This window comes from Cryptotermes secundus, unplaced genomic scaffold (genome assembly GCF_002891405.2).
Source record: "Cryptotermes secundus unplaced genomic scaffold, Csec_1.0 scaffold691, whole genome shotgun sequence".
NCBI lineage: Eukaryota > Metazoa > Arthropoda > Insecta > Blattodea > Kalotermitidae > Cryptotermes > Cryptotermes secundus.
In genome coordinates, this window is record NW_019743159.1 from 12,069 (window position 1) to 29,245 (window position 17,177).

General features: G+C 44.4%; 2 protein-coding genes across 4 annotated transcripts in view; one reads left to right on the plus strand and one right to left on the minus strand.

Moving 5' to 3' along the window:
• Positions 1-6,996: 6,996 nt before the first annotated feature.
• Positions 6,997-11,312, plus strand: LOC111873943 (retrovirus-related Pol polyprotein from transposon 412). The gene is made up of 2 exons (XM_023869051.2): positions 6,997-9,612; positions 9,656-11,312. Exon 1 carries the CDS (start codon positions 7,112-7,114, stop codon positions 8,774-8,776), a length of 1,665 nt encoding a protein of 554 aa, XP_023724819.2. The 5' UTR covers positions 6,997-7,111; the 3' UTR covers positions 8,777-9,612; positions 9,656-11,312.
• Positions 11,313-13,430: 2,118 nt separating this feature from the next.
• LOC111873944 overlaps positions 13,431-17,177 on the minus strand; it is a 9,936-nt gene continuing 6,189 nt past the window's right edge. For 2 of the 3 annotated variants that reach the window (XR_002844458.2, XM_033755284.1), the window contains exons 3-5: positions 15,339-15,419; positions 14,587-14,773; positions 13,431-13,513 (exon numbers count right to left, since the gene is read on the minus strand). Coding sequence is in view for 2 of the 3 variants with exons in the window: in XM_033755284.1 (XP_033611175.1) it covers positions 14,696-14,773; positions 15,339-15,419 (159 nt within the window). In the remaining variant the exon portion in view is untranslated. Of the gene's footprint in view, positions 13,514-14,586; positions 14,774-15,291; positions 15,420-17,177 lie in introns of those variants that run through there. The other variant, XM_033755283.1, reaches the window with a different exon arrangement.

Here is a 17,177-nt window from a genome sequence, read left to right on the forward strand (position 1 = left end):
TGCTTAAAAACGGGGGGGCTGAAGGGGTTAAATAAGTATATTGTATTCTGAACTCAATGATCTTTGCCAAAGAAGTCTGCAGCCAGCATGTGCAGATATTTCAAGTCTGTATTACTTCAGTATCTTGAAGAACACTGGACTTAACATAACATGTTAGACTGTGACACAAACCAATGATACGGGCTGACTAAATTTTGCATGTGTTCCTTCTTCAATTCAGTTTATGCATTCCAAGTTCTTACATACTGCAAACAGAATCAGTTCTGAGTATTCTTATTACAGTCATGTCAACCTGACATTTCTGTTTTACATCACAGCTCAGATAAAAGAAAGAAAAACATATTAGTTTTGAGGTTTTCATGGTAGTGACTGTTTAATTTGTGGTCTAATACAGTATTGTATGTGGATGTCAATGTTTTGGAGGAACACACTGTCTCTGTCTTCGTCCACAATACAGGGACAGGAGTCGGGCACCAGGCCAAAATTACATAGTGTTGCAACTCCGACGACAATCTAAAGGAAAACAGTGTCACTTGTGCCTAATAAACAAAAACACAGAATTAACACCATCTTAATATTTTATAAAGAAATGCAGCAAATGAATTTGGTATATTAGTGCTGAAAATCTGAAGACATATATTACACAAGGGTCAGTTTGAAAGTAATGCCACCAATTTCACAATTCCATCTCTAACTAAGGTATACACAAAATACCTTTTCCACTGATCCACCCTTACAAGTTATAAGCCTTGAGGGTCACTCTGAAATCATGATTTTCTGCTGAATATACAAACTATAAAAGTGAGAAGTTCTAGAAAGACAGCTTGATAAAATTAGCACAATTTCTTAGTAAAGGCTGATGGTGTAATACTGACTGGAACACTGCCATTTAATGCTATCTTCTGGTCCTATCATAATTTATACCAGTTCTGCATTAGACTTTTATGGTGATGGTATAATAACAAACGCTGCCCTGCTTAGACTATAGGTTTTACTTTCTAACTGATCCTTGAATATCAACTTCTTAAATACAGAAATGGCAGTTGCAAATTCTTCAGTTCTGACATTTCCATCTGTGACATCAGAACTGCTTGCTCTGAAAGTTCTTATAATAACAACCTACCTAAAAAAAAACCTAAGGAAAATGGATATTTATAAATATGAGAAATGATTACAAGTTTGGTATATACACATCATACAGAAATTGTGAATTACGGCAGTATACATATATTTAAATATGTAATGATATAATGTTGACATGGTATGTGTCAAACTGTAATGAAGGGGCGCAGGCTTCTATTCAGAGGCATACGTCCACCCTAACCCTGCAAGTCGTACGAGGCAAAAGTTTACATCACTCATTTCTGCCAAAGTTCTCTAGACCACAATAAATTCCTGTGCATGAAATTCTAATGGGGGAATCACCCTTCATATATCATGCTTCCATGCAAGCCGGGCGACCTTTTCTCTGCACGCGGCCGGACGACTACGAGTCGGCTGGTCCTCCTAGCATCGGCGGCCGTGTAACTGCCAACCAGCAGGGTTTTCTTGTGTCGGCTGATGGTGTTGCTGCTAAAGCCTCGCTGTTACTCTCTGCGCCCCCGATGTAAGGGCACCTGCGGCTGACTAGCGTGTCAGAGGTCCACGGTCAGCATTTGTGCCGTTTCTACTGGAAGGCGTATGTGATGCGGCTTACGACGCGCTTCCAGCATGTAACAGAAATGCTTTACAGCCTCTCAGATAACCAGCAGTTCATGGATGCAATGCTCTCTCAAGGGGGACAGCAGCCTCAACAGCTCTGTCCTCAGCTTAAGTAGGGGTCTCGTTCCAACGGAGGAGCTGGTGTTGAGCCCATTTCATTAGTTATTAGGTATAATTTTTGTAAGATTGTGTGCTTAGGTTAAAATGTTAGACGGCTGGCCGGAAGGTGTGGAGACAGCCGCCGCTGACTCTTCGCATTCCTTGGCAGTCGATCGAATTGTTTTTAGAAAAGACTGTTTACGCATCAGTGGAAAGACCCGGTCAAGTTTTGCTTCGCGCGACAAGGCATGTCCGGCAAGATGCCAACCTCAGGGATTTCGCGCGCGCAGCTTTCGCAACTTGGGAAAAAGTTGAATCTTGGAATTGGGAAAAACAGGCCATTTCAGGCACTCTGTTTCTAGCAGGTGCCAGAAAACGGACAAGTAAAGCAAAGTGTGCCTGTGGAAAACCTTGGGATGGCGCCAGTGTTTTTCAAGTGCATCATGTTTAGTACGAGTGAGTACTTGCCCGTGGTCGGGTCACTGATGGCTTATTAGAACTTCTGGTTTAAATTATTTTGGTGGGTTAATGTGTTTTTATAATTTAGAGGTGTATAAGTGTTTTAATTTGATTATAATATTCCATTTTTGTTGTTGTTTGGAGAACTGGAGTTTTTGTGACCCTCCTAGTGAAGCACGTTTTCCACAGCATCGGTTAAGTGATATCCACGGACGTCCGATAGGGGGTGAGTACAGTCACTGTCCCCTATCAGGGCACAACAAATTGGTGGCAAGCGGCGCGTTGTTATTCTGCTCGAATTGCCGGGCTTACGCACCGGAGATGGTTAAGAAATTTTAGGAAATGTGGATAACTTTTAACCACCCACGAGTTTAAGTGACAGTGTTTTCATTTATGTGTTACCGTAACTAGACATATGGATTTGTAGGGATCAAATATGTGTGCCGTGGCGCTGTGACTCATTTTTTTTTTAATTTTTATCAAAATTATTTTCAAGGGCAGATGCATATGTTTATAAATTTAAGCAGTTAGTGGTCAAACTTGAGTGAGAATTGCTTTTGAAAGGAAATTGTGGGAGACCTACGAACATAGTTTAGCTTAGAGTAGATACACGTTGGCCCTTTGGCGTGGAGCATGGCTCGTGTGGGGGAAATGGAGGTTCTCCAAGCACAGATGGAGGAACTATGGGTTCAGTTGGAAACCCTCAGAATTGGGGAGGCCCACAGAGGGCAGAGCAAGGACGTTTCACTTGTAGCCAGGATAAAGGAATGCACGGGGGAAAGTAAGGGGAGATCTGTATATGAGTTTTTAACGCAGATAGACATTGGCCAAGGTTGAGTGGGTGGACTAGCCACGATAAACCTTTCATTGTTAAGGCCAAATTGCAAGGGTTGGCCCTGCAATTTTTGAATGGAAGGGAAGAGCTAGGCTGAGATGGATGTTCCTACGAAGTTCTGAGGCAGGCACTGATTGAGAGGTTCAGTGACAAGCTCCCTCACCAGTATTACTATACTAGACTACAGGACGCGGTTCAGGGGAAGAACGAAAGCGCGGAGGAGTTCAGTGACCGTTGTAGGAAGATTTGTCTAAGAACCATCAGGAAGGTTAACGACGAAGAGACCCAGCGTATAATTAATGAGGAGGCGGAACGTAGATTGTTAGCAGCCTATGTTCACGGTCTTAGGGGCATAGTGGGGCAACAAGTACAATTTCAGATGCCCAGCACAATGGAGCAGGCGGTGAGGTTAGCGGTCACAGTAGAAAACGTGGAGAAACACAAACAGCTAACCGAAGGAGTCAAGAAGGTATTGTGACATGTTGCGCAAAGGAGACCCCCCCCAAAAGCAGTGACTCGGCAGGTGAGTCAGCGCTCCCCTCCCCCTCCTCCGCACAGTAACGCAACAGGATGACGTGGCAATGATTCCTACTGTGACAAGGCACTCATTACACAACAGGCAAGCACTGCGGCTATATAAGGGAACTGCACAGCAGCTACGAGTCGAGTTGTACTGTCACAGCCGCCGAGTTGTAATGTGGACAGTCGCCGAGTCGAGTTGTAACGTAGCCATTGCCGAAGATAGTTCCGAGCAAGCCTACAAGCGAGTGTGTTATCAACAGTTCTCCAGTCAGCCGACTATAGTTGGAGTATAGCAGCCATCGCGGAAAGAAGAACCGGACGTGTGTGTAATTGTGAATTTGGGAGTGTGTGATACAGTGATACATAGCTCCCCTACTGTAAACGTGTAGACTACTGAACACAGAGTGAGCTGATTTGCGCATAGGGTTATAAAGTGTGAAACCCCGCAACTGTGTGATAAGTAATTGTAGCCATTACTTGTAGATTGTTGAATAAACCAATTAACGATCCGTACGGTGTCTTCAGTGTCTAAACACGTTACAATATTTACCGCCAGGAGCGACGTTGAATATTTCCGTTGCGGGAAAAGAGGGTATTATGCTAGGGATTGCCGATAAGAAACCCCCTCCATGACATCAGGTCGGAGGTCGTGGCGAGATCAGAGCTCTAGGCGGAGGGACCCACCCTCCTGCGACCTTCTGCTCACTCGAGGAGGTAGAGGAAGGGTCGGATCAGGCAGGCAAAGCTTTTGGGGACCAGCACGGCCTTGGGGCCCACCTGAGGACACTCGCTCGTCAGGCATCCAGTGCTTCCATTGTAATGAGTTTGGGCATAGACGCAGAGACTGCCCAAAATTTTCTCGAGCTGCCCAGCACCCAAACGGTCAGGGTTCGACGTCCAGATCCCCAGCGTCGAACCAGCAATAGAGTGCACGACGGTAGGTCGGTCGCACGTAGGAATTACTGGCCCAGAGTTGTTGCTAGAAATAGAAATAGAAGGAAGTTTCCACCAGGTGTTAGTAGATTCAGGAGCCAGCCTGAGCGTGATGAAGCCGGGAATTAATACGTCAGATATTCGTGCTACACGGACAGCCGCAAGAGGGATCACGGGAGCTAAATTGAAAATAGTAGGAGCGCAGTTGATAACATTTAGGGTGGGGAAAAAGATGTTTACCCATGAGTTTTTGATAGCCCCCCTGGATACGGAATATAGTGGTGTTCTAGGGGCTGATGTCCTCAGACGGATGGGGGCGTGTATCGATTTACGAACCGACACGCTAGTCCTAGGACGGACACACCATCAATTATCAGGACAGACGGTCGAGCGGTGTGCGCCAGTCCACCGCCAATGCCGGACGACACAGAGGGTGTCACCAGCGGGCTTGGCCAGCCCAAGGTTGACGCCGTCGGGTGGACCGGTTGAAGTACCTACCCCAGGGTTGAGCCCGGGAGGATCCTGTATAGATTGTTGGAACGTGGTGGCTCAGGAGCCAATCGTCATCCCCCCGTTGTCTGAGGGACTGGTAGTAGGGAAAATAGAGAAGAGTAAAGGGGTGGAGTTGCCCCGGGAGATATTAATTGAACCCTTGGGATTAGGTACGCCGGGTGCGTACGTGGCTAGAGTAGCAAGCCGGATTTTTACTGCAGGAGAATTGGAGGAAATGCGAAGCCTAGGCGGAAATGACACGAAATCTGGTACCACTGGAAAGAGTGAGAGGGTCGATAGGGTCATGACCGTACGAGAGGATAACGGGCCTAGGTACTGCGTATTAAAGGTGTTGAATACCCGTGGTCAATATTTGGAGTTGGGTAAGAATATACGCTTGGGACAGGCCGAGCCGCTGGGGGAGATTCCACCCGAGCAAGCAGGAGTTGATTTCGCTACCCGGGGAGGAAGGGAACAGCGAACCTTCGGGTTAGTTCCGTTAGCACAAGAGATGCCCAGGAACTCAGGGAAGTAAGGGAGAAACTAGAGCAGAAGTTAGATCACTTGTCCGAAAAAGATAAACAAGTCTTGTTACCAGTGCTTGAAGAATATTTAGATTTATTTTGTAACGACAGCACAGGGGTGCTACCCACTATGACCATGGGCTATCACGAGATTCGGACAGGGGACGCCCTGCCGATTAAGAAGAACCCATATCGTGTACCCTATGCATTAAGGGAGGAGATGAGATGCCAGCTAGATGAGATGTTGGCTAAAGGGGTTATTACTCCCTGCGCCTCGCTGCGGGCGGCGCCAGTGATTTTAGTCCCCAAGAAATCACTGGACGGAATTCCAAAATATAGATTTTGTACCGATTTTCGAGTGTTAAATTCAGTGACGAGTACACCAGTGTACCCCATACCTGATATCAAGAGCAACCTCTCACTTATGGCGGGGAGTAGATATTTCACGTTATTGGACATCGAAAACGCGTATTGGAATATTCCTATACGGGAGGAGGATAAGGATAAGACCGGATTCGTCACCCCATTCGGTAGTTTTAGGTACGAGAAAATGGCCTTTGGTCTTTCAGGCGCCCCTTCGACATTTCAACGCGTCATGGATGCCATGTTGTTGGTGTTGCATGACGTAGAGGTACTCGTATATTTAGATGACTTGTTGCTGTTCAGTGAAACGACTGAAGATCACATGAGATGAATGAAGTTGGTGTTTGAGCACGTGCGAGAGGCGAATTTCAAATTAAGCATCGCCAAATGCACGTTCGCAGTTCCGGCGGTGGTATATCTCGGTCATGTTGTTAATAGCAACGGCGTTGCGCCAGACCCGAGTAAAGTTACAGCCATCAGAGAATTCCCACGGCCAAGAACGGTGAAAGATGTCCGCTCATTTTTAGGCCTATCCGGATATTATAGGGCTTTTATAAGAAATTACGCAGCCATGAGTCGGCCCTTAACACAACTAACGAGAAAAGACGAGAAGTTTGTTTGGACAGATTCCCAGCAACTGGCCTTCGATGATCTCAAGGCCGCCCTGACATCCGAATCGGTGTTGGCGCACCCTCGGTTTGATCAGCAATTTATTCTTAGTACAGATGCTTCTGATTATGCTATTTCTGCCATTTTGAGTCAGCTGCAGAATGGGAAGGAACGGCCTATCAGCTTTGCTAGCCGTATGCTCAATGCTGCGGAAAGAAATTACAGTACGACTCAGAAGGAGTTACTAGCTGTTGTATTTGGTACACAAATACATAGGTGTTTTCTATATGGGAGAAAATTCAAAATTGTTACCGATCATTCCACCCTTTGATCAAGGTGAAGAACCATCATTGTGCCCGATTGACTAGATGGGTTCTCAAATTATCTGAATGACTTTGAAATTGAACACAAGGCAGGCAAGAAGCATGTAAATGCGGACTGCCTATCGGGCTATATTGCTTCCGTTGCTACAGGAGCCGCAAGCCGGAGATGTCAAAGTGCTGAGTCAGGCGAAACCCTCACTCGCGAGACTGTTTACACGGGACAGCAACAGGATCCTTATTGTAAAGAAATAATGGATGAAATTAGCACAGATACGAGGTCAAAATTCTTTATCAGTGACGATGGGCTTCTGTACGCGGGACCAAATTTGGAAAACGGAAAGTTGGTTGTACCTCATAACTTGATACAGCCCATTATCAAAATGCATCGTGATAAGGTGTTTGCAGGGCATCAGGGAGTGAAACGGACCCGAGACTTAATTAAACTTAACTACTTTTGGCCCAATATGGACCGGGATGTGGAAACGTACGTGAGGCAGTGCGAATCGTGTGCCAAGTTTAAGGTAGGGCGACACCCCACTGCACCCTTGGGAGAGTTACCTGAGACGACTTCCCCATTCGAAATGACCTCTATAGATATATGTGGCCCTTATCCAGAAACAAAGAGGGGAAATCGGTACCTTCTTACTTTCATAGACCACTTTAGCCGTTATCCGGAAGCTATCCCCATACCCCGGCAAGACGCCCCAACAGTCGCGCGGGCTCTTGTTACGGACATATTTTCACGGTTGGGTTGTCCTCAGGCTCTATCATCGGATAAAGGATCCAACTTCATGTCGGAACTTTTCCAGGAGATGTGCAAGCTGCTGCAGGTGAAAAGAATTAACTCCACTGCGTTCAATCCGCAGATGCAAGGCAAGGTTGAGAAATTTCATCTGGGACTCAACCAAACCATGAGCCACTATGTAAATAAGTATGGGAATGACTGGGATGAGTTCGTGAACTACGCCCTGATGGCCCATAGGGCCATTCCTCATTCCATTACTCGATACAGTCCGTTTTACTTGCTACACGGACGTCAGATGCGCCTTCCCATGGAGGATGACCTCACTACTGGAAAATTTTTAAAGGGGGAACCGAAAGATAACCGTAGTTTGATTCAGGACCACATTGACACTTTGGCTGACCGCCTCGAGGAGGTGTACCGTGTTGTAAGAGAAAATAATAAGGTGGGCAGAGAGAGACAGAAGGAATGGTATGATAAGGGAACCAGATTAGTTATTTTCCAACCCGGTGAAATGGTTTATCTTCGTCAGATGAGCAAGGTCAAACGTGGTTGTCCAAAATTTAGGCTTAGGTGGAGGGGCCCTTACGAGGTGGTACGTAGATTGTCCGATTTGAATTATCTTGTGCGAGTATCCCAAAGGAAGGAGCTGGTGGTAAATGTTAACAAAATGAAGAAATGTTGCGTGAAAACTGTCCCCGCGCCAAGTGGGACAAGGGATATCCCGTTAAGGGTTCAGGAAAGAGACGAAGGTCAGGACGAGGCGAATGACGAGGGAATAACTCCACTTGCCTCCCATGATCACGATGAGGATGAAGGTAGCTTCGTCTTTACGCCAACCACTTTGACAGGCGAGAGGACCGAGGATCGAAGTCAGGGCCCCACCTGGGAACCCAGTAGACATCAGGAGGTTCAGAGAGCCACCGACGAGTCACCCGACACCGGAAGGGAAATGGGGGCTAGGTACTGGTTACGGAGTAGGCAAGGGGAAGACACAGTAGCGTCTGATGGGACACCGACAGAAAGAGAGGGCGAAGTGAGTGACCCTGAGGAAACGGACGCTGAGCCCCGCCCGAGCGGATTACCCGAAACAGGGAACGTCCCGGAACACGAGGAAGGCACTGAGCAACCCCCTCGATATAACTTGCGACCACTCCCAGGGAGGAAAATTTAAATTATGAATTGTTTAGTTACTTAGACAATTAACTTTTTGTTTAATTAGAGATGTAGGAGCACATAAAGACAAGAGAAGGGGAAGTGATTCACGCCATTCAAAAGCAATTAACTTATCTTAAATCCATAGATGAGGCCATTTCCGAGTACACTATGGGATTGGCAACCGTGACCTGAGTTCTTAAGAGTGTGATCACTAACGCCCTTACTTATCAGAAATCTGTTGAGGACGAAATTCAGAACTTGAAAACATTGATAAATTTTCAGGCAAATGTTTCACGCGTCATGTGCGAATTGGAATTTACAGTGATGCAGTTACAGCAATCGGTCATACAACTGCAAGAGGGGTTAGAAATCAGTGCCGCTGGAAGGCTATCTTCAGTTTTGATTCCTCCGCATAACTTATCCAAAATTTTACAAGAAGTTGCTTTGAGATTGCCCCAGGATGTTTCGCTAATAGCCGGTTTTACTGTGGAAAATATGTATGTGTACTATGAGGTTGTGACTGTGCAGGCATACGCTACTGCTATGACCATTCGTCTCATAGTACGCATCCCACTGAGAGGGGCCTACCGAGGTATGACCGTTTTTAAGAGTGTTCCTTTACCAACCTATTCAGATGTATTGGGAAGACACATTCAAATTGAACCAGAAGCACCTTATTTAGCAGTGACCGAAAACAGGCAGTACTACTCCCCCCTGGCGACGGCAGACTTGCAACCATGTAGGAAGGGGTCAGTTAATATTTGTGAAGCCACTATACATAAGAATCAAGCGACTTGCGTTTCGGCTTTATACTTCGGCCAGACAGATTTTGCACATAAATTTTGCCGGAAGGTTATTTTAAATGAAAAATTTAAGCCCGTATGGCTTCCGGAAGGTTATTTTAAATGAAAAATTTAACCCCATATGGCTTCAGGCGAAAGGATTTCGCCCTTTTTGGATTTATAGTCTGCCCTCGCCAACTATTGTTACGAAGACATGTAAAGGGAATGGCGCCACCCAAAGTTTTAATATTGAATTATCTCACACGGGCATACTAATGGATGATATTCATTGTCAGTTTTATTCTGAGGCCTTTATTCTGTTGCCGGTGTCGGATGGCTATACGAATGTGTCGCTCACCAGCAACCAGGTTCTACCCCCACACCTGCCCGAGCTGATGTCGCGTGAGGAACGGCGCCAAATCACGCACGATGAGTTGCGGACACGCCGTTCATTTGCGGCCCTGGAGATCGTCGTGCGACAGAGTTCACACGTCAACCAACAGCCCTATGTCGAGCTGAGAGATCTCCTGGACACCGTGTCTACTGATGGGGCTATGATGAGCCAAGTAACTTGGTTGTATATGTTGATCGCCTTTAGCATTATCCTGCCATTTGTAATCCTCACCCTTAAATACTGGCGACATCCTATAACCCTCCTGATCTGAAGAGTTCTCCCATGTACCACTGACCAACGACCATGTGTCCCAGACAGCGAATCGACCGGCCGCATGCAGAGTCCCAGCTATGGACTCAGGGGTGACCAATCGCTTTGGCTCTGTCGAAACTCCCGATGAGAATGTGGAGGACGCGGCGTCACATTCCGCTGCGTCACTTTGGGTGGAGGCAGAAACGGTATCCAGACCAGCTCCAGCTGCCCAGCCAGAGGCCGCTGAACGAACGTACTTCGCTCAGCCCGGAAGATTTCAGCTCCTGAACTGAGCGAGAATGTCCACACGCAGAGGCCCAGAATAACTGTGGCCATAAATGAGTGAATTATTTGAACAATTAAAGGACTCACCCATGAACTTTGCCACCATTTAAACTTGTATAATTTTTTTGCATACTCCGCATATACTGTTTCAGTATTGTATTTACTATTTTTGTTGTGATATAGTAGCTAACTGTCTTTGTAAGAGTTCACGTGGGTACAGCTTGATGTTTGCTGTGTTTGAGAAATCGGAGAGGTGGATCTGAGATGCAAGGGACCCAGTGAGTCAAAGTGGTAAGAGGTCTGGATGAAAACCTCAACTCGTTGGAGTTAATATTTCCATTTTATGTGGGGGTAATGTTGAGCCCATTTCATTAGTTATTAAGTATAATTTTTGTAAGATTGTGTGCTTAGGTTAAAATGTTAGACGGCTGGCCGGAAGGTGTGGAGACAGCCGCCGCTGACTCTTCACGTTCCTTGGCAGTCGATCGAATTGTTTTTAGAAAAGACTGTTTACGCATCAGTGGAAAGACCCGGTCAAGTTTCGCTTCGCGCGACAAGACATGTCCGGCAAGATGCCGACCTCAGGGATTTCGTGTGCGCAGCTTTCGCAACTTGGGAAAAAGTTGAATCTTGGAATTGGGAAAAACAGGCCGTTTCAGGCACTCTGTTTCTAGCAGTTGCCAGAAACGGAGTAAAGCAAAGTGTGCCTGTGGAAAACCTTGGGATGGCGCCAGTGTTTTTCATGTGCATCATGGTTAGCGCGAGTGAATACTTGCCAGTGGTCGGGTCACTGATGGCTTATTAGAACTTCTGGTTTAAATTATTTTGGTGGGTTAATGTGTTTTNTGTGCGCAGCTTTCGCAACTTGGGAAAAAGTTGAATCTTGGAATTGGGAAAAACAGGCCGTTTCAGGCACTCTGTTTCTAGCAGTTGCCAGAAACGGAGTAAAGCAAAGTGTGCCTGTGGAAAACCTTGGGATGGCGCCAGTGTTTTTCATGTGCATCATGGTTAGCGCGAGTGAATACTTGCCAGTGGTCGGGTCACTGATGGCTTATTAGAACTTCTGGTTTAAATTATTTTGGTGGGTTAATGTGTTTTTAGAATTTAGAGGTGTATAAGTGTTTTAATTTGAGTATAATATTCCATTTTTGTTGTTGTTTGGAGAACTGGAGTTTTTATGACCCTCCTAGTGAAGCATGTTTTCCACAGCATAGGTTAACCTTTAAGAGCCGAGCGACGCCATATGGCATCATCAAAATAAAGTCAAGGGGACGAATGACGCCATATGTCGTCGCGCAGTCCACGCGTGCGGCCGGCTTTTAAAATCTAATTTTAAGTTATAAATTCTTTTTTTAATTACATGATTTTTGGTCACCAGCTTTATAAGTTGTCTCTCTTCTCACCTGCGTCTTCTAACAGACTGTTGGCTTCATGTGGAAATCTTGGAAACATCTGGAAATCCAGTGTCCGATGTCGCACTTCATGCACTTTCTCCGGACAGTTCTTCGTTTCCCACGCGAAAAGCACACATGACACCTCAATTTTGAAGTACAGGAAGTCGGCCAGTGATGTGGTTTGGCCCATATAATCGAGATATCTCCGATAAAATGGCAGGGGTTCGACCCCTGGGTCGTTGATGGCGAGATGGACCCCTTCCAGCATGTTCCGCACAAGAGTGAGACGAAATTCTCTTTGTGACAACAGGATGTAACTGTTCAGATCCAGGAGACAGAAAAATAGTTATTTGTCCATTTCCAGGTTCGATGACAGATGCTATAACTGTTTGCCACAGTTTGGCCACAGCTCCACCTGAATAATTATTCACACTCCTCTTGCCACGCTGGTGTGGTGGTCCCCAGGTTGCCGACGAAGATGATGGTTCTTCATCGACTTCAATTTCTGATTCACTTTCTTCCTCGCAACTCTCAGAGTCATCGGTACAAGCAGTCTGAATCGGTGTCATTTATAAGCTGATTCTCAATTTCAGCGTCTTCCACATACGAGGCCATGGTGGACAGCTAAACACAACACTAGCCTTGAATGTTCTGACACTGCTCGGCTATATTTCAAAACAGACTACTTCTTGTTTGGCTATACGAGATAAAACAGTCAGTGTTTCTGCGAACAAGTAGACATCGCCCACACTCGTTCATACCGTAAGGATCCTACGAACTGGAGCATGATGAACGAAGCGTAAACATCTGACTTTGTAGCAACACAAGCCATAGTTAGAGCATGATGTCACCAGCAGGCATTCAGACTGCAGAAATGTCTTGTGCAGGAACTGTATGCATTTTTGTGCACAGACGTTCGAAATTGAGGGGAAAAATTTTTCTTGGCATCAGTGTAAAAATTTTTTAGAGATTTTAAAATTGGTAAATTACAATAACTGATTCTATATTCTTTCTAGATAAAAGCAGCGTTTATTTTGTTCGTTTATCACAAAAATAGTAGAAATCACAGCATTCTGAGTAACATGATTACAATTTTTATTACTCTACAGTGGCGGGCATTTAAATTAACTCCGTCCCGCTACCACTACCGGAATTTAAATGGCCGTCTCTTAAAGGTTAAGTGATATCCACGGACGTCCGATAGGGGGTGAGTACAGTCACTGCCCCCTATCAGGGCACAACACTGGTGACCTCTACTTCCACGTCGTAACGGTGATAGCCAGCACCTGGTATGTTTCTATCCTGAGCCATGCCACAACTCACCCTGCCAGAATCTCATTTTCATCATGATCTAGACTAAATGGCCTCTTCGTAAGGTCAATCCTGGACTTCACGTGTTTATAGTTGGGCTTCTCGTTAATTATCTTGAAGTCGCTCCCATCTCGCACGAGGTACATATTCTTGTTCCAAGACTACCTTGGGTCCAACTGAAGTCATATTCGGCATGGGATTCTCGTTAATTGTCTTGAAGTTGCTCCCATCTCACACGAGGTGCATATTCTTGCTCCAAGAGTCTACCTTGGGTCCAACTGAAGTCGTATTTGGCATTGGCGCTATACCCACCACAACCTTGTTCATCGGAAGTTCTGGAAGAGAAAAAAACCGTTATTAGTCAGAAAGTTTTCATCGCACCTTGTCATCAGAGATATATGAAAAGTTCCGTGCTGTAATTGTGAGAAGGCTGTTGAGCCAGCCAGCCAGCTAATTCACAAATGGAAAAAAAACTCAGTGGTTTTGTCCGTACGCAAACTACACTGACCGAGTGACTTCCACTTGTCGGCGAAGTCAGTGCCAGCTTTAGCGGAAAAAGGGTGTCACGTGGTCGGCGCAAAGAATCCCCACGGCCGTTAATCTCGGTTTTCTAGACTGGAGCTGCTATTTCCTTGAAATAGCTCCTCAACTATCCTCACGAGGCTGAATGGACCCCGTTCCAGACCCAGTACTTCTCAGAAAACCTGGTAGCACAGGGAATCGAACCCAGACCTCTGGATATGTAGCCAGGAAATTTGACCACTGGACCACAGAGGCGGTCTCTAGCCGAGAGAATTTACACTTACAACGCATTCCATACATCCAAAGTCAGTCAAATGGCTGCTGGATGTGGAACATGCTGTATAAATACAAAGAATGTCTAAAATCAGCAATAACAACAGTGGTTACACACACGCGGTTATTCAGAGATACATCCATTCACATACGTCACACTGTCACCTCATGCTATTTGAACAACCTTAAAATCATATACTTCAACTTATGCCATTTACATAACCCTCACATGGATGAGTCAGTATTCAGAATCCCCTGGTCCCCATTAGCTAAGTGGCTGGAGGGACCCCAGAATGTATCCAGATTCTATGAAGAGGAGAAAAATCTCTGAATGCATGGAATCAAACCCGGACCATCCAGCCTGTAGACCACTGCTATACAAAATACTTCAGTTGGGTGTATGCTAATATGAATTTGGAGCTATGCTTCCATTTCCCCATACTTTTTCATGGTTTGGTGTTTAAAAAGTTAAATCCAGCAAACATTTCACATTACCTTAAGAATATCTTGACAAGATGAAAAAAATTGTCCTTCCACATTAACTTAATGTTAACACAGGAAAACGTGTTATTTTAATGTTAGGTTAGCTGTATGGACTAGGAGATCTACTCACTCTTTTTATATGCTGCAAAAACTGCAGGCTCGAATTTCTCTCTTCTTCTATCAGGGACACGTGTTGCAGGGCACCCCTGTAACTTTGGTGTCGTACTGTGGGTGGTCAGTTACTTGTTCTTCTCCAGGGGTCTATCGATCACCTCCTGTTCCTCATGGATTGTAGAATGATATGTCCGGATATACAACTAGAACAACAACAACAACATTAATAATGATAATGATAATGATAATAATAATAATAATAATAATAATAATAATAATAATAAGTTACTAAGTACAACAAGAAACTGGTTTTCCAAAGTGATTAAGGTGTCTTTGTTGTNGATCACAACATTTCGGAGACTGGATCTGTCTCCATCCTCAGGTGGGTAGGGCAGGATAAACCTACTCAATTAGGCCTGTTAGAATGAAGTAGTCTCAACCACTCAATCCAGGGACTTAGTCCCACCCAACTAATAATAAAAAAGTCCCTTGTACGGCGGCCACTTCTGGCCTGTTGTACCAGCCCAAGATGATAGGTGAGGGTGATTGTGGAGCAATTAGTGGTATGAAGATTGGCAGGGGAAACCGAAGTACTCGGAGAAGACCTGCCCAAGCGCCACTCTGTCCACCACAAATCCTACTTGACCAGACCCGGGATCGAACCCGGGCCGCCACAGTAGGAAGCCAGCAACTAACCGGTTGAGCAACGCGTGGCCCAGCACGTAGCTTAGTGATAGTGAATGTGGAGACAAATCTTAAGAAACTCACCTTTCTCAATGCACATGCAACCAGCACAAACAGGGCTGCAATTATAGTATACCAGGCAAAGGGGGAGATGCCTGTGGAAACCTGCAACAAATACCAGAGCTGTCACACAAAAGTTATCTGTAATTTATGTTAATGAGTAACTTCTTGACTGACTAGGCCAGTGGATGGCAGCTCACTGCCCTGGAGCAGCACACAGCTGTTTGTCGTCCTAATTGCTCCTCTTGAACATTTTAATGAATAACATGAACAGAAATGAGGAAATATAAAAAAAAATAACCGCAGGGAGCACCAGAAGGGAGAGAGACCTAGTAGCACTTAATCAATTTTAGTGGGAATGGTATTCCCAAGAAATTACAACATTCAAACATTTACAGTAAAGAAAATTAGGTCTGTTAATTTTAAAGCTGTTATACTGGGATTTCACTGCACATTTCAGTTATGTTGAGAGTTATATTGCACACAGACACAAGAAAGCCATTTCATGTCAGTTTCTTATGGGCTTAACATGTCTACAACAGCCCCTATCTAGACACGTATTATCTTCAGGGATGTAATGGGGGGCACTCCAGCTGGAAGTCCACAAACATTTAGGAGGGTAAATACTGCCTCCATCATCTAGGTTTGAGAGTAAGCCAAGCAAGAATCCAGAATGACTCAGGCAGCATCAGCTTGCAGTCTGAGTCCTATTACTTTCCTTCTTGACTTACTCTTCGACCATGGAGATAGAGGTAGTGCGTTCCTCTGACATGTCGGTGGCCTTCTTCATTACATCCCAGAACACAGAGATCTTCGTAGTTATCACTGTGAGAACGTTAAATCCAACAAACACTAAATCACAATTTCAAGTTTTTCACAGGCGTTCATATCTTTAAAAATTATGACTATTACAAAACAAGTTTCAGCAAATAAATATGTACAAAAATATAGAAATACATATTTAAAATTTGGATGTTAGTAGTATAGTATAGTATTTATTGCATTCAAGCAAATCCAATTACAGGCCAACACCATTGGACACAGAACAAGTCAAATATCTTCAACAAATGCTCCAACAATGGAACTAGTCAACATAAAATATACATCAACCTAAAATATACATAACACTATACCATGTTTAATTGTAAATAAAATAAATTAAAATTGTAATAAAAACACATTACATAATAAATTCATTCAACTTAGTAGCTTATATATCTCAAACCATAAATGATCACAACATCCATCAACTATACTGAGGTATGTTTGTTACATGGCATACCAGTCAAGTTGGAGATTATATCTTACATGTTCAATACCAAATAAAACCAGTCAAGGTATAAGCTTGCTATATACAATGCAGGTATCAGTGCAATATCCTTGAATGTACAACTGCACATCCAAACAATGCATGCAATATTGAATGAACATAGTAAATTACTACTCATTTATACAACCAAAATATTCATCCAAAGTATAAAAGGATTTTGAATGTAAAAAGGCGTTTAAGGCCACTCTAAATACCTTATTATCATGTACTACTTCCTTTATTTTTAATGGGAGACAATTAAAAAGTTTAATTCCATAGCAATAAGGACCCTTCTGATGAACTGTTAAATTTGTCTGAGGGCAATATAAATCTAAACCGCGCCTTGTATTGAGACCATGAATCTGTGTTGATGTATGGAATAGACCCTTATTATTTACAACAAATATCAATAAAGAAAATATATATTGGGACTGGAGTGGCAAAATCCCCCAATCCCTAAATGCTTGTCTACAGGAATCCCTTGCTCTTAGCCCACTCATAATTCTAATTATTCTTTTTTGAATTCTAAAAATTTGTACACTAAACGAGGTATT